Source organism: Palaemon carinicauda, chromosome 26, assembly GCF_036898095.1.
Source record: "Palaemon carinicauda isolate YSFRI2023 chromosome 26, ASM3689809v2, whole genome shotgun sequence".
NCBI classification, from domain to species: domain Eukaryota; kingdom Metazoa; phylum Arthropoda; class Malacostraca; order Decapoda; family Palaemonidae; genus Palaemon; species Palaemon carinicauda.
Window position 1 is genome coordinate 99,359,507 of NC_090750.1, and position 18,660 is coordinate 99,378,166.

General features: G+C 34.4%; 2 protein-coding genes across 3 annotated transcripts in view; one reads left to right on the forward strand and one right to left on the reverse strand.

Annotated features, from left to right (window-relative positions):
* The first annotated feature begins 600 nt into the window (after window positions 1-600).
* The window catches only part of LOC137620344 (discoidin domain-containing receptor 2-like), a 386,470-nt gene continuing 368,410 nt past the window's right edge, over window positions 601-18,660 (forward strand). Inside the window, exons 1-2 of the mRNA XM_068350578.1 lie at window positions 601-1,519; window positions 1,706-1,808. Coding sequence (XP_068206679.1) covers window positions 1,396-1,519; window positions 1,706-1,808 — 227 coding nt within the window. The 5' untranslated portion in view covers window positions 601-1,395. The remainder of the gene's footprint in view (window positions 1,520-1,705; window positions 1,809-18,660) is intronic.
* On the reverse strand, window positions 7,344-9,181 carry LOC137619719 (uncharacterized). 2 transcript variants are annotated; one of them, XM_068350009.1, is made up of 3 exons: window positions 8,053-9,181; window positions 7,656-7,741; window positions 7,344-7,495 (listed from the first exon to the last, which is right to left on the reverse strand). In XM_068350009.1, exon 1 carries the CDS (start codon window positions 8,994-8,996, stop codon window positions 8,577-8,579), a length of 420 nt encoding a protein of 139 aa, XP_068206110.1. In that variant the 5' UTR covers window positions 8,997-9,181; the 3' UTR covers window positions 7,344-7,495; window positions 7,656-7,741; window positions 8,053-8,576. The 2 variants fall into 2 exon arrangements, with proteins under 2 accessions (XP_068206110.1, XP_068206111.1); XM_068350010.1 differs by lacking the exon at window positions 7,656-7,741.

Below are 18,660 nucleotides of genomic sequence, written 5' to 3' on the forward strand. Positions count from 1 at the left end.
GTATATATATAGTATATAAATATGTACATATATATATATATGTGTATATATATGTATATACATTATATATATTTATATATATATATATCTATGTATGTGTATACATATATTTATATATGTATTTTTATACATATATATATATGTATATATGTATATACTGTATATACATATATGTATGTATATGCATATATATGTATATATGTATGTATGTGTATATATATGTATATATATGCTATATGTATATATGTATATTGATATATATACGTATATATATGTATATATATACTATATTTATATATATATGTATATATATGTATATTTATACATATATATGTATATATATACATATATATCTATATATGTATATATATATATGTATATGCATATGTATGTATATAAATATATATACTGTATATATATAGTATATATATATATATATATATATATATATATATATATATATATATATATATATATATATATATACACACACAAGACGATTGTTGTGATATTGCTAGAATTTAAAAGACTGATTTAAATGGTAATATAAGGAAACTGCTGTTAAAATATGTAAATAAAAGAAAATTTCCATTCTTTTTCAGAGACAAGAGGAATCACCAGTGTGGAATGCAGAGCTTGGAGGTACACAACCTGATTAGATGAAGAGTCCCAGTTACAAATCATGACATTTATGATGATATTCCATTCAACTTTTATATCAATGTCACCTTTATTGCGGCTGCCTTCCACAATTCACGTGCTCAGAATCTTCACCGCTGGTGCCTCGATACCCACAGTGTAAAGTATGTGCTCTTATCTTTTGGCACTCAGTGTTTTTTTTCCCTTATTTGACCATTTCTCGTGTGGAGGGAGAGAGAAATAGTGCCCTTTTAGTCCCTCGTTGATAGTGCTTTTGTTCATGCCCTGAAAATTTCTAGCATTTTCCTTATAGATAAAAGGAGAACAAACTTGGTGGTCATCATCAGGCCGTCTTTAGGTGCATCATGAGTTTAGAAGCAAGGCCTTATAAAAGCCCCGAGTGACAGCTAAAAAGTGTTCATTTGAGGTGTTCCAAAGATAGAACTGGGGAAAAGGTGCCTTTGAAGTGTTTGTGGTTTCTGACAGGGATATTTTTGCATTTGGCTAAGTGGGAAGAGGGCAAATGGTCATGGGCACTAGTTACTTTTGATTTTCATAAATAACCACTGGTTATTATTTCTTGAAGAGAGGAGGCTGGGTGCATGGTGCGTCCCCCAGAAAGTCAAGAAAGAAGGGTGAAAAAAAAGATGTATGACTAGACAGTTCTGTTGTGTTTAAGGGGGTCACAGGTGGCTCTCTTCGGGAGGCTATGCGTGATTGCTAAGAGGCGGGAAAAGGAGGGTTCTCTTAGAGGCTATGGATCGAGTGGTTAAGAGGTGGTCTGCCTCCAAAGGATTGCTACACCTCCCTCGCTACATCTTAATGGTTGTGGCCCTCTCCTTGGTTTTCCCTCATCATGGAGCCCTGGCCCTCTGGACGGGTGAGTCACAAGCTGTGCATCTTTAGATTTAATTATTTATTTCAACCATTAAGATCACTGATCTATTTTTGAAGTACCAACTGGCATATTTGTTTCTTGAACTTCGATGAGATATTATAGGTGAAAGAAAAAAAAATGACTTGCGCTATTGTCGAGTTACAATGGCTTGTTTCTTGTGTGTTCCAGATGACTGCAATAAGGCATTGGGCATGGAATCAATGGCGATCCCAGATGAGGCCATCATTGCGTCCTCGGCACACGACAATATTGTAGGACCCCAAAATGCAAGGTAAGTGACTTTTTAACTTCCAGTAGGGAAATATTTAAGGCCTACCTGATTCTATGCATTTTACAATGTAACTTTTTCCCCGTTTTCATTTCTTTTGTGGTGAAACCCCTCATACGGAGACATGGTTATATAACATTGCAAACCCTTGTTTACCCTGACCTTGGCAGTATATGTTGCTGGGAATCCTTTATGATAATCAAAACTCTTGATTTCATAGAAAAACTTCAGGTTGGTTTATGCTGCACAGATGAATCCTCAAGCACTTGCCCTTGTTCCTGACATTGCCGTGAGAATCTGGAATTTCCTTGTAGATGATTGGGAATTTTTCTTTTAGGTTTTACATATTTAAGACTTTAGAATGAAATTCGGATTTTCCATTAATGAAATGACTTTTGAACTAAGATTTTTATTCAATGGTTTGGGGATAAGCATGTAGGTAAAATTAACTATCTAACAAACGATATATGCAGGCTTAAGAGGGTACTGAATGACGTCTCTCTATACTCATTTTTTTTTAATGAGGCGCATTTGCACTGACTTGCAGCAGTGCTCCTTTAGCTCTGAAAAGTTTCAGGCTATCTGATTGGTTAGAATTATCTTGTCCACCCAATCAGCGATCAGGAAACTTTTCCGAGCTGAAAGGGCACCCCTGCAAGTCGGTGCAAATCTACTTCACTAAAAAAGAATTGACTTTAGTGGGTATGATCTTTTTAAACTTTGCAATGCAGTTACTAAGTTTCTAACTATATCACATACGTTTCAAGCCTTACACTTTAGCTGTTAACTCTTATCTGGTACCAGCAGTACATTGCGTACAATGTATCCATAATGATAAAATCAAACTGGCAAAATATCATTTTATAATTCTTATGAACTATCGAGAAATAAAATGAGTTTGTAAGAATGATTTATAAGGTTCGTTTACAAAGAACACTCCTTGTCACCATTGAAGATTGAGTCTGGTACCAGGGTGTACCTGTGGATGTGAAGTTGGCAGTATACGTGCAGTAGGTAACAATATCGAGTTTGATATTCGAGATGATTGTTATAGTGATTGGAGTTGGCGTTGCCTCAGCCCCTGTGTGTGAAGAAGAGAGCAAAGTGGAGGCAAGGGGAGCAATCACCTTCCTCACTCTCATATCAGAAATTTACGAACAATAGAGTATTTTGCAATCTGTCTGCTCCTTTTAGACCAGGAATGGCATCCCCACTAAAACACTGAAAATTGTTGATAATTCCAATGCATCAGCCTGACCACGATAACTAAATTTCAGGTAATCAGCAGATATCTTATGCTAAACTTTAACCTTGAAAAAATGTACAATATTTTGGCGACGAGGGGATATCGGATGTCATAGCTATTGATAATATGTTTTTAAGATAAGCACCAGAGATCTTTTGCTTATCTTTCAACTTGAACAAAATATACAATAATTTTGCGACGAGTATGGCACACCAGATGCCATGATCATTATTACTAAACATTTCAGGTGAGAAGCAGAGATCTTGGTTCTTAACATTTAACTTGAACAAAATATATAATAAACTGGCAACGAGGATAGGATATCGGATGACATTATTATTATCAATAAGTTTTTCAGGTAAGCAGCAAAGATCTTATGCCTTAATATTCATCCTGAACAAAATATACAATAATTTGGTGACAGCGATGGGATATTGAATGTCCTGATAATTAAGACTAAATATCGAACTTGGAAAATATTTATATATTAATTACGCAACGAGGATGACATATCGTATGTCATGATAATTATAACTTAAGGAGTAGGCTAGCGTAGAGAAGAAAAGCAAAAAAAAAAAAAAGTAATAAGAGGGAGTAATCTGGAATTATTTTGCACCACCTTTGTCTTCGTTTGATGATATTTAAAAAGAATGTAATGTATTTGTTAACCTAACTAGTTTTAAGTGCCTTTGTTTTTTGCTACACACTGAAAAAGGACTGAACTTAAAAAAGGTAAATGAAATTGATTTCCTTGGAACTAGGTTAATTAGAATTTAATTATCTTCTATTTCGGAAACTAGAATAATAACTGGAGGTGTGGCTTGAAAGTTTTGAAGGGTAGCGAGGTTCGAACTTTGCAAGAGAAGCTTGTTCTAAGTTAGTGTGTTGGTTTCGTAATAGATGAATTTTCGATATCTGACTTTCCGGCAGAGTTAAAGTATCAAAAAGAAGAATCTAGGAATTTTTTTTTTATTCCAAAGTGCCTAGTTCAATGTGAATATCATATACTTGACAATTACAAAATTATTAACAAAGCTTTAATTCTAACAAAGTAAAGGTTGATAAAAATTAAATGTAGAATTTTGGGAGCATATTGGCTTATGATGATGTTTTATGTATAATCAAAATTAATTATAAAGTTCCCTTTTTATACTAAGACCTTGTTAAATCAAGTTCCTATTAAAAATGCACTAATTTGAAGATTATCAATCTGAAAGCTATGGAAGGCAGTCAGCCTTTTATTTTACAAGTTTTATAATAAATCAAATGTTTTCTTTAGAAAATTATCGTTATGTATGTAACTCAGCTTCCCCTTTCTACAATTATATTGCTGATATGCAAATGAAATTGATAAGAATGTCCAACTTTCCACATATTATAAACAAAAATATCTACAGGTCTTCAATAACAAAACATATGACAGTTGTATTGGAGATATATCCGCTCTTTAGCGGGTCGGATATATGGATAATCTAAATGTATAAATATGGTACCAAAAAAGTTAATGTAAATTTTTTTTTTTTATGAATCATTGGCCATAAAAGAAATGCTTAGAGTACTGAATGTAAGAGATAATTTCTGCAACAAGTGTGTGGAAGTAGAAAATCTTATACGCGTTCATTTTTGTGTGTATGTTAAACCCTCAGGGAGTGATTTCAAAACTTTATTTAAAAAATATGTGAAGTAAAAGTAGCAGAACCAATACAAATATTGTTGATGGATTACCCATGTAAAACGGAGAAACGGGTAAACACATTAAATGTTCTTCTCAATGAATATATAAATCGTGTATAGCAGGGATGACAATGTATCTCCTTCAGAAAAAAAAATTCTCATTGAGATGTAGCAAAAAATACACCAAGTGGGTCTTAGTATAATCATACGATATGTAGAAACAATTTACCCATCAATGTTAAAAATATTTTTAAAAACTTACTGTGTCTTTAAAGGTAAAGGAGATTATTAGAGTTGTTTCTAGGTTTTGATCAATGAAAGATGAAAAATTGTCTTAGATTTTTTTTTTTTTTTTTTTTTTTTTTTTTGTAAATATACTAATTCCATAAATTGTGATGTATAGAGCAATTAGTAAACGTAAGTATTAAAGGTAACGTAAAATATCTATTGTAAAAGTATCATATTTGCATATTTAGATACGTTCTGCATATGCTATGTGAATTTACTGGCTCCTTTTTAAAATTGATAAATTAAATATTTAAAAAAGAGACACTGCCATGAATTCTTCACACACACACACACACACACACACACACACACACATATATATATATATATATATATATATATATATATATATATATATATATATATATATATATATATATATATATATATATATTTATATATATATATATTTATATATATATATATTCTTACGAAGCTAGTCTGACATAAGAGTAGCTTATTTCATTCACGTATTTTATTTGTGAATTTAAGAGATGTAAGGTGATTTCCACTCATGTAAGATTAAGTAATGTATGTAAATTACATAAGAATGTTGTCACTCCCTTAATTGTATTTTCATTCAGTTCCGTATATGTACATTTACGTTATTTGAAAGAATTAAATTTTAATTTCATGTAGTTTTGTTACGAAGTCTTATGTAATTTTGTTAATATACAGTATGACACACACGCTAGGGATTGCATTATGTTTCCACGTGGTTAGAAAAGGCATTGAGATTCAAGACTAAAACTAATTTTCTTTTTTTTAATGTTACAAGAGGAGGTTGACGGAGTTAGCTGAGTGAGTTACCTCGCAAGCGACATTAGTACCCTACTTCAAAATACTAACATGGCAACCTTAAAGCTGCTAGACCATGCCCCAATGCTTCCAGATGGCTGAACTGGAAGATTCTGGAATTAATTAGGATGATATATATAGAGCCTAGGAATGCATAGGATGCAAAATGAGATCCAGACTATCCCTTTGAAAGAGTCAACATTAGCCAGTTCTCTCTCCAGTCACTTACTTACCAATAAAGAGATTCCCTCTCACCAACAAGTTCCAAGAACCATTCCGGATTTTGGAGAAGATCAGTGACCTGACCTACGTTATCGAAATACTAGGAAGAAGGAAAATTCAAAGGATAGCCATATTAACTTCAAAGCCAATACTGTAAGCACCTGATTTAAAAAATCAATTCCTTATCCAAGTGGATGCATCGGATAATGGAATTGGACCTGACCTATTGCAAGAAGGCAAGGAAGTAATTCTTCACCCAGTCTGTTTTATGTTTTCCAAGCTTAAGAAGCATCAACGAGCCTACTCTGAATTCATGGGTTCAGGCCTGGAATAAATAATCTTTTTTGGGGGAAGTATCTTACGAAGCTAGTCTGACATAAGAGTAGATTATTTCATTCACGTATTTTATTTGTGTATTTAAGATATGTAAAGCCAGCTCGTAAGGTGAGTTCTACTCATATAGGATTAGATAATGAATGTAAATTGAATAAGACTGTCACCATGACTTTAACTGTATTTTCATTCAATTCCGTATATGTAAATTCACATTATTTTAAAAGATTGAATTTTCATTAAACATTGTATTGTTATGAGGTCTTATGTAATCTTGTTAAAAGATATGTTGTATGACACACACACGCTAGGATTGTATCATATTTCCACGTGGTTGGAAAATGCATGAAGATTCTAGACTAGATTTTTTTTTTCAAACATTTCGATATGAAGTTGGTGGAGTTAGCTGCAAGAATTGCCACGCAAACAACGTTAGTACCCTACTTCAAAATGCCAAGTTGGCCACCTTGACGCCACTAGACCATGCCCCACGCTTCCAGACGGTCGAACTGGAAGATTCTGGATCTAGTTAGAATGATATATATAGAGCCTAGTAATGCATAGGAAGCAGAGAGAGATCCAGCTTATCCCTTTGAAAAAGCCGTCAGCCAGTCCTCTCTCCAGCCACTACATAATTCCTCTCAAACGTGAATAGTGTTTTCCTCTCAAACATGTATAGTGATTTCTCTCCAACATATACCATGTATAGTGTTGTTCAAACATTTGTGATATTATTGTGTGCCTAAGTTAAAAGTGTAGTGCGTTAATGTAAGTACATTTTATAGTATGAATTTTTGTAACTGGCCCTGTATAATTAGGTTAAACGGTGAAGGGTATTTATTTTGCTTAACCGTTCGGTAACCTTGTCTTGAAAAACTTTACTACGTAATTGGAAAATTAATACAAAGCATAATTATCTTATTTTAATGAAACCTTCATAAAAATTATGAACTTTGAAAACTTTAATTAAACAACGAAGAAATTGAATATATAATAAAAGTGGTTTCATGTATTGCTGCTCAAATTAAAACCAATGCTGTTGTTGCTGCTGTCGAAGATGATCGCCTTAAATGGAGGTCAAAGCGATGGTCAAGCATCTCCAACTTCCAATTACCATTTTCAAGAACCCCTAGATAAGTATAGAAGGCCAAATATCAGTTACGCTTCAAGTGGTGACTTAAAATTATCGAAATCACTAATAAAATATTCAAATATAGGAATGCCATTCCAATATATATATATATTGTATCAATAATGGATTTCACTTAACATTATCAAATAATAATTACCTAAAGGCAATGGTCCACTTTGCGTATTAAGTATATCACTAGTATACAACGAGCCAAATTGACAGTAAGGCCGAACGAATAACCACCTAAGTAGTACAAAACAACTAATGTAAATAAACTACTAATTAACGTAAAAGTGGCAAAAATGAGAGAATACCAAAATATGATACAAAATTTAAATTATCTGACCAGCTCAAAGTAACTGAAGATAAATGAATCTCAATTATGACTGGGATATTATAATATGGCAATTCCATAAAAATTGTAAATGATATGAATATTATCCAAGGGTATATTTATTTGTGGGGGCTAAAAACAAAGCAAGGGACTTTCATTATCAAATGAACTATGGATTATAAATCACAAAATTTAAATGACCTTTAAAATGATGACGTACCTCACAACCCATACTGTCCGTGTATGCTGTTCGTAAAGGAAACAAATCACAATTGCTGTGTTGGCTCTTGATGAGGCTTCCAAGGAGAAGGCAACGTAAGATGCGGATCCATGGTACAAATCACTTATTTTTTCACCATGACGATAAAGAGGCCAGCAAATCCAATGTTGTCACTGGTGAAGATGGCTAAGAACTAACTTTTATTTTCATGAAAAGCCGTCCACTTCTCCTTTCTGTAAGAAATTTATAACGAGCAGCAAGTCTCTTCAACGACCCAAACCATCTTAAGTTTTAACAGGTTATTAAGGAATTGTCATCATTTTATGTAAACAAAAATTATTTAAATACTAAAAATGCAAGTTGAAATAAAAACAATCATTTGCAAACTTACCAAATTACCATATTATAAAAAGAAACAGAAAACAAAAAAATAACTTAAGTGTTATTTTTCAACACTCCCGGGGAAGAAATCAAATTCTACATAAGAATTATGTAAATTTGATCAAATAAAGAAAAAAATATAATTAGTCTGAAATATCATCGTTTAGAATGGTTTTGAATTTTTGCCGTGATATCTCAGCAGCTTTTCTCTGTGGACGTTTCCTAGAAACGTCCATGCCTGGAATCTCTTCTTTCGATGCTACAGCATCATCATCATCATCATCTGATCCTACAGCATCCTCATCAGACTCCTTCCTCAAGAGTGGTATTAAAGAAGTAACATGCCTTTTAGTTATTTCATTGGTTTTACCCTTCAGAACTTTCGCAGCAGTTACCTCTCCGTTGATATTCTTGAAAACTTTTTTGACAATTCCCATAGGATAATTAACAGGTTTATATCCATCATCCTTAATCAGCACAATATCGCCGATACTGATTTGTTTATGGTTTACAGGAGCATATCTATCCTTCTTATCAGTAGCTTGTTTAATTAAAGTGTTCATGAATTCCCGATGATAGATTTCCAGCAAGTTAGTTCTAATTTGTTTCAGCTTCTCATAAGATGTTTTAATTTTATGTACAACATCAAAGGCAACCTGAAAATCCTCATCAGAATCAGGGTCAGCTTGTAATGCGGGAATAATATTCAAAGAGACCAATGAATATCCATGAATAAGTTCCTCTGGCGTTATAGGGATAGGTACATTATTGGAACAATCTCTTAATGCTTCTTTAAATGCAATCGGCCTTCTATTGATCAAATGTACAGCATGACAAACAAGATATTCAAAATCCCTAAATTCAATGACATTATTTCTGATTGACTTCCGTATCATATGCTTGGTCATTTTGACTACGCTCTCAACCAATCCTCCAAGCTGACTGCAGCCCTTATAGTACTGTTGAAAATGGACTTTCTCAACATTATTATCAGTTAAATACTGAACAGTCTCGGCATCCTTCAGGAAATCCTGAACAATATTGGCTCCTGCCACTATTTGCGTACCCAAATCACTTACTATAAACTGAGGGACTCCATATTCAAAAGAATGCAGTGACAAAGCACGCAAAAACTCTTCAACTGTCATATCCATACAGATCTTAAGATTAACTGCTCGTGTGAACATGCATGAAATAACAAGGATCCAAACCTTGACTTTATCTTTCCCTTGTCTCACATAAAATGGACCACAATAATCAAGGTATACATTACCAAAAGGTTTATCAGATGGACTCAATCTAAATTCCCTATAGGCTGATTGATTAAGTTTGACAGGTCTTTGGTTATATCTCCGGCATACAACACATTCCTTCAGAATCCTTTTAACTGTTGAGAAGAATTTTGGTATCCAGAATTTCCTCCGTAATTCTGTCAAAAGGGCATAGCAACCAGCATGTTTCAAAAGCAAATGTTCATCCAATATAATAAGTTTTGTTAGAGTACTCTCTCTTGATAAAAGAATAGGATAAGTTTGGTTGGTTACACTGCGCTTCTCATTAAATTTACAATTCACTCTTATTAAATTATGAGTGTCTGGATACAAATTCAACTGTGATATCAAATTAGGCATAGCCATCTTGGTTTTAGAGTTACTACTTAAATAGTCAATAACATCTGGAAAATTTATTTGTTGATCCCTAGAGATGATTTGAGTCAAAGCCTTAGAGCGGAGGTCCTTCTTATCAAAGCCATGTGACTTGTTTATAAACCCTTTCCATCGATCCCAGCATTCCAGAACTTTCGCATGTATAGATATCAACTTATTCATATTTGAATATCTATCTAGAGGTATTAAGTGCTCTAGTTTTACAGTTTGGCTTTCTTTTATACGGGTTGATGCAGTATATGCCTCAATGGGTTCTAAATTCTCGACCATTGGTACCTTGAAACCTAAAATGTCACTTCTACTAGCTTGATCGAGATCACGTATATTGGGATCCTTATGGTAATTAGACTTCATTAAGCTTTTGAATGACAGACATCGTGTAATTTTGTCGGCTGGGTTGTCCATTCCACTCACGAAGGAGAATCCAACACTTCTCCCCTCACATAGCTTTATTATATGATTCAGTTTGTTCATTACGAACACTGACCTTTTCTGCATTTTATCAAACCTATGAGAAAATGACTTAAGCCACGACAGGGCAACAAAACTATCTGAGAATATCCCCAAGTCAACTATTTTGATGGGCACCAGGCACTGTGTGCCACTCAGTTCATTATAGGTATCCAACAAAACCTCTGTACCCAAACATATAGCCTGTAATTCGAGTGAAGGAATGGACTTTTCATGCAATTTGGATCCAATGAGTTTGTTTTTCGCTAATACAAAGCTTCTTTCACCACTTCTTATATTGCATAAATATACAACAACTCCATAAACTCTTTTGCTAGCATCAACATAAGCCTCAAGTTTATATTCATCTGTCCTTTCACCAACACATCTCTGAAGCTCAAAAACAGGAGCAGAATTTACTTGGTTTGCAATATTTTTCCATTCCTTTTGTTGAAAGTCTCTAAGTTGTGTATCCCATCCAAGCGTCCTCTCACATTGCAAGTCCTGCATAAAAAGTCTAGCTCTGTTAAGAAGAGGACCATTTATGTTGAAAACATCATAATTAGATGCAATGGATCGCAAAATTTCCCTTTTTGTATTAGCCTTTTCATCAAGGCACAATTTCCTGGTTGAAATTGTATCACTCCCTCGATTCCAGATCATCCCAAGTAATTTCACCTCCATCTCAGATTTCTTGCATCCTACATCCGATTGCATATTTTCTCCATCAATTTTATCTTGTAGTGTAGAATCATTAGAAAACATCTGCTGTAGTTCAAATTCGTAAGGACCAAAAATACCCTGTAAAATCTCATATATCCAATTCAAGGTTTCAGATGATTCACAAGTAAATCCACCATTATCCATATAGAAGAGCTGATACATTATCCATTTTGCATTTCTTAGTCTAGGATTATCATTCTTGCTATCCAGTACTAAAATTTTGAAAAGAGCCAACATCAAAATTGTAGGACTGCATCGAAGTCCAAAAGGAAGACGAACATTTTTGTAGGCAACTATAGAGAAATCCCCTTTCTTAACATTCTTATACCACAAAAAGAGTAACTTCTGCTGATCAAGCTCACTGAGTGCTATTTGATTGAATGCTTTCTTAATATCGAAGATGAGTAATTTAGATCCAAATCTCAAATGAAGCATTGCAGACGTTATCTTTTGATTGAGTGATGGGCCAGCATACATAGCCTGATTATGATTGACCGTCATCACACTGGACCTGCTAGGTTCACAAACATTGGACAGGAAAACAACTCTGCATTTTGTTGTTTCCCGATCTAGTCTAAAAACTCCCATGTGTGCTAAAAAACTGCACTCAGGATGCTCATCCATGTACCTTTCTAGATTTGGTACTCTTTCAATTATCCCAAGTTTTGCTTGTTCTTTAAAATTTTCATTCATAAGTTCCAAATTTGCCTTGTTCCTTTGTAATTTTCTCGTGTTGGACCTCAATACAGCCTTTGCAAGGTTGAAATTCCGTCCAAGCAAATGACAGCTCTTTTCATTCCATAGAAGAGGCATCTCTAGCCTTCCTTCCTCGTTTCTTCTTGCGTTATCAAGGGTAAACTTAATCAAATTTGCATTACAATCTGACATCAAATTTCCATCTTCAGGGTCTGGTTCATAAATAGATTTCTCATACACAGATCGCAGCATCTCCTCAGTTGCACGTTTCAGCTCTGATTCTTCAATCATACCTTTTTCATTTAAAATAGCGAAGTTAGCTTGAACCTCCACCTCGCATTCCAAACTTAAGCCACTTGGCTCACCCATAGAACTTCCAAATCCAATATACTTGCAGCATTCATCTATGCCATCAAATACAGGGGATTTGTTTCCATTTAACTCACATGTTTCCTCATAATCGGCAACCGAGCGAGAGTGCTCCGAACACCAAGAACAAGAAAAATCCTTTGAAAGATAAGGTAGATTCTGTTGCATAATCTTGACATTACCCATTAACATCACTCCTGCAGCTGATCCCAAATAAACAGATGGGTGATCATTGCCAAATTTTACTGAAAAATCTAATAAACAATGGGCATCATTTGTACCGAGTATCAAGTCAATATCCTTTATTTTATCACTACCATCAGTCAAATATTTATCAGCTAATTTGAAGCCTTTTTTGGCAAAGGCCCTGGCTACTTCTGAAATTCCTGGCAATGACAAATTTATATCTATGCTTGGTACACACAATGCATGTATTACACATGCCTTATCATTAAAGTTGCACTTTAATTCAACTATCTTGGATTTATACTTCTTACTTGAATTAAAACCATTGACTGTTAAAGAGACATTATCTTCTAACACTTTCAACCTATTATCACTTGCAAGTTTTTCAGTTACAAAACTGGTCTGACAGCCACAGTCCTTCAAACCTCTAACAAGGGCTCCATTCAACATTTCACAGGTAAAAGTTGGCAAAACAGAGGCGCCATCAGTGGTATGCAAAGCCTTAGTTATAATCATTACATCACTTGAGGTTTCCCTGTGTTTTGAATTACCTGCTTTTACTTCCTTGCTACCTCTCGCATTCATTTGTAGTTTTTCATCATGAGATTTTTCACCTTGATGATCACACAAAAATGAAAAATGCCAACCCTTACAAAAATAGCATTTCTTAAAGAATTTAAACTTGCATTTGTCAGTGGTATGTCCAATGTTAGCACATCTCTTGCAACCATTAAGTTCTTCTAAGCGTCTCAGCTTATGCTCAGGTTCTTTATATTTTATGCACTTAAGTGTTGCATGGTTTTCCTGGCAAAGAGTGCACCTTTTCCTCGGAGAAGCGGCGTCAGCAGTACTAATTCTGTTAGTTTCATTATCCTCATATTTAACATTAACTGCAAGTGATGTAGAAGATTTTCCTCCTTGTCTCCTCCTTTCATTAAACTTCCTTGTGACGTCCATATAACGTTCAGATGCTTCAAAGAATTTTTCCTTTATCTCCTCAAGTGATGGACGTACATGATTTGTCACATTTATTAGCTGAGCTTTAAAGGAGTCATTCATGCCTTGCCAGATGAAATACTGCAAAATATCATCTACTTTAATTTCCAATGTAGAAAAAGTTTCAGTTACATTAGTAATTTTTCCAATATAGGAAAAAGGATCAGTGCCGTACTCAAGCTTCATTTCACTTAATTGCTTAATTACATTGAATTTTTGCAGCGAACGAGAGGCCAGTGCTTCTTTAAGCAATTTCTTAGCATCAGTATAGGTCTGCTTTGAAATTTCAAGATTCTCGAGTAAAATTGAGGCTCTGCCTGATACCTGTTGCTTGAGAAGTAATAGTTTATCTCTCTCAGTGTACGAATATGTGGCAATAGCCGATTCAAACTCAACAAGAAATTTTTCAACATTTTCACTTTCGGTGCTACCGTAAACCGGAAGTGGAACTACAGGACTCTTTAAGAGACTTCTTGCGGTCTCAGAATCCTTGGCCTCAGGCTTAGAATCCATCAATTGTAAAACAGCAAAACAGGTATTTAATTTATCTGAGTAACAATCACAAGACTGCAATTCTAATAAGAACTCCTCTTCATTTGTCCCGTCTCCATACAAAGACTTATGGATTACAGTATTAAGACTGTTCAACTGATCACTGTACGATACCAATTTAATTTGAATAGCCTTCAACTCAGTTTTATTCATACTCGTGAAATTATCATGTTCATTAAACAACCGTGTTACTTGGCCACGAATATATTTACGAGTCTTTAACTCTACACTCATTTCAATAAAATTTAAAAGATAGACCATGGACCCGCAAACAAACAAAACCCCAACCCGGAAGCTAACCAGACAGCAAAACAGCACCTTACTTAAGCCCCACGTTGGGCGCCATCTTGAAAAACTTTACAACGTAATTGGAAAATTAATACAAAGCATAATTATCTTATTTTAATGAAACCTTCATAAAAATTATGAACTTTGAAAACTTTAATTAAACAACGAAGAAATTGAATATATAATAAAAGTGGTTTCATGTATTGCTGCTCAAATTAAAACCAATGCTGTTGTTGCTGCTGTCGAAGATGATCGCCTTAAATGGAGGTCAAAGCGATGGTCAAGCATCTCCAACTTCCAATTACCATTTTCAAGAACCCCTAGATAAGTATAGAAGGCCAAATATCAGTTACGCTTCAAGTGGTGACTTAAAATTATCGAAATCACTAATAAAATATTCAAACATAGGAATGCCATTCCAATATATATATATTGTATCAATAATGGATTTCACTTAACATTATCAAATAATAATTACCTAAAGGCAAGTGTCCACTTTGTCTATTAAGTATATCACTAGTATACAACGAGCCAAATTGACAGTAAGGCCGAACGAATAACCACCTAAGTAGTACAAAACAACTAATGTAAATAAACTACTAATTAACGTAAAAGTGGCAAAAATGAGAGAATACCAAAATATGATACAAAATTTAAATTATCTGACCAGCTCAAAGTAACTGAAGATAAATGAATCTCAATTATGACTGGGATATTATAATATGGCAATTCCATAAAAATTGTAAATGATATGAATATTATCCAAGGGTATATTTATTTGTGGGGGCTAAAAACAAAGCAAGGGACTTTCATTATCAAATGAACTATGGATTATAAATCACAAAATTTAAATGACCTTTAAAATGATGACGTACCTCACAACCCATACTGTCCGTGTATGCTGTTCGTAAAGGAAACAAATCACAATTGCTGTGTTGGCTCTTGATGAGGCTTCCAAGGAGAAGGCAACGTAAGATGCGGATCCATGGTACAAATCACTTATTTTTTCACCATGACGATAAAGAGGCCAGCAAATCCAATGTTGTCACTGGTGAAGATGGCTAAGAACTAACTTTTATTTTCATGAAAAGCCGTCCACTTCTCCTTTCTGTAAGAAATTTATAACGAGCAGCAAGTCTCTTCAACGACCCAAACCATCTTAAGTTTTAACAGGTTATTAAGGAATTGTCATCATTTTATGTAAACAAAAATTATTTGAATACTAAAAATGCAAGTTGAAATAAAAACAATCATTTGCAAACTTACCAAATTACCATATTATAAAAAGAAACAGAAAACAAAAAAATAACTTAAGTGTTATTTTTCAACACCTTGTGGGAGCTAAAGGATATAAGAGTCACAGTTAAGTATATTATTAAAGAAATTTCCACTGGGGCAAAGAAAAAGAAGCATATACCCATCAAAAAGAGAGATGGCTCTGTTATAGCAACAGAAGTTGAAAGATAACGTTAGATGGAACATTTTAGGGAGATTAGGAATAGAACATATAAAGGGAATAATTTGAGTAATACTTGTTTACCTGAAGCTGATGAAGACCTTGATGTACCCATGAATGAATTCAGTGTGTTTGAAGTCGAAGCTATCCTAAAATAACTAAAGAGATGGAAAGCCCCGGGTACGATGGAATAACTGCCAATATGATACAGGCCGAAAATGAAGTAACTCCCAGACTACTTACAAGATTATTTTGTAGAATGTGGCATGAAGAGGCAAAACCTGATGAATGGAAGTTAGGAGTGTTGGTGGAAATTGCTAAAAAGGGAGACCTGACTGATTGCAATAATTACAGAGGCATAACACTTACGCCAATTGTTATGAAAATATATAGTATGCTTATTCTTAAGAGACAGGAGAGAAAGATTGATGAAAAGCTGACATGAAGAAGCAGGATTTAGAAAAGGTAGAAGTTGCACTGACCAAATTTTCATTTTGAGACGTTGGACAGTAATGCGTAGAATATAGAAATCCCCTTTTGATGGTATTTGTTGACTGAAAAAGCCTTTGATAGTGTGATAGTGTGCACTGGCCAATTTTGTGGAGAATCCTGTATTATTATGGAATTCCTCTTATATATGTATATTTGATGAAGACAATTCATGAGCATAGCAAGTGCAAAGTTAATATTAATGGAGTCTTATCAAGTGAATTCCAGTGAACAGCGGAGTACTCCAAGGGAATGTGTTGTCACCTGTGTTGTTTATCCTCCTCATGGACTTTGTAATGTGTAGAACAGTCAGAGATGGTGGGGAAGGATTGGAATGGATTGGTAATAGGAGTTTAGCAGATCTAGAGTATGCTGATGATGCTGTCTTTCTTAGCTGTACACCACAGGATTTGCAATGCTTGCTTACCAGAATGCATGAAATATCACACGAGGAGAGCTGAAGATAAGTAGAAGAAAGATAGAGATGATGAGAACGGAGTATGCAATGGAAGATGAAAGGATTAATGAAGTAGAATCATTTAAGTATTTAGGAACAATGATCTCCAATGCAGGGTCTTTAGAATTGGAGTTTAGTGAAAGATAGTAAAAAGCAAATCAGACAATGGCTAGGTTAAGTAAAATTTGGAAATCAAATCACCTAAAATTTCATATAAAAATCAGACTTTATAAAAGTTTGGTGAGATCGGTGTTACTCTATGGTCATGAGTCATGGTATGACAAAGAAACAATCTCCAATAGATTTAGTAGATTTGAGAATAAAGCCCTCAGAAGGATATTGGGAGTTAAATGGCAGGACAGGATTAGAAATGAAACTATAAGAGATTACTCGAGTACCATATGTGGATGAGATCATGATGAAGGGTAGATGGAGATGGTTTGGGCATGCTCTTCACACTCCCCAAGAGAGATTAGTTCACCAAACGTTTAACTGGGCTGTACAAGGCACTAGAAGAATTGGAAGACCCAGGCCTACATGGCCTAGGACTATAAAGCGTGAAGTAGGAGATGATGAATGGAGAAGTATTGAATTAAAAGCTCAAGACAGAGACGACTGGCGAAGTCTAACCGAGGCCCTTTGCTGCAATAGGTGTAGGAAGAGATGATGATGATATGTGCGTGTAATTCTTATTTATTTTATATAAGTGTTAAAGTGCCATTTATTCCTAAAATCTCAAAATTAAATATTTCCATAAAATAGTTTCCAGTGGAACAAATGATTGTATAATTTTTATGAAGTATCGGTTTTCTTAGTCTAAGGTTTAGTTCAGATTTATCATTTCGAGTGATTTATTTTTGGTGGTAATTTGTTTGAATTTATTATTTTTTCTAAAACATATTTCTGTAAAGTGTGTATTATTTCGATCACCAATAATTAGTTCAGAGCTTTGCTCGTATCCCCTGACTAAGAACCGAAGTAAGATTAGTTCCTGTTAAAAATAATCCAATCACCCACTTTTGTTTTGAGTCTAAAGTAAGGAGACATTTTAGATATTCAGTGTTCATATATATTATTGTCCCGGAGTTGCATATTTTTTCAGAGCTCGGAGGATTTTGAACGTCTTTAGGCAAAACGTCTTAATAGGTTTGCTGAAGGTAATCATCTATTCCCTAGTTTGCAATTTGGTTTTCGTAAAGGCCTTGGAGCATGTGATGCCCTTCTTACAATCTCCAATGCTGTACAGAAATCCCTTCATTGTGGTCAGAAAGTTCGTGTGATTGGCCTTGATTTTAGTGCTGCCTTTGACCGTGTTAATCATGAGGCCCTTGTTTTCAAACCCAAACAGTTGTGAGTGGGTGGGTCGTTTCTTAGCATCATTATTGTATTTTCATGTAATAGATCGCAAAGAGTTGTTGTTGATGGTCACCATAGTAAGTATAGGAATGTGATATTTGATATTCCACAGGGAAGTGTTCTTGGCCCATTACTTTTCCTACTTTATACACATGACATGTGGTTTGGCCTAGAAAACAAGCTTGTTGCATATGCAGATGATGCTACTCTCTTTGCATCAATTCCATCTCCTGAATGTAAATCTGGGGTTGCTGAATCCCTTAACAGAGATCTAGCTGAAATTAGTGCATGGTGCAAATTATGGACTATGAAGTTAAATCCTAACAAAACTCAAAGTATGATTGTAAGTAGGTCAAGGACAGTGGTTCCTCAACATCCTAATCTCAACATTGATAATGTTTCCTCAACTTTGTATGACTCTTGAAATTTTAGGTGTGATTCTCGACAGCAAATTTACTTTTGAGAAACACATTAGGTCTTTGGTTTCTTCAATTGCACAATAACTTGGCTTATTGAGAAAGTCTTTTAAGATTTTCGGTGAT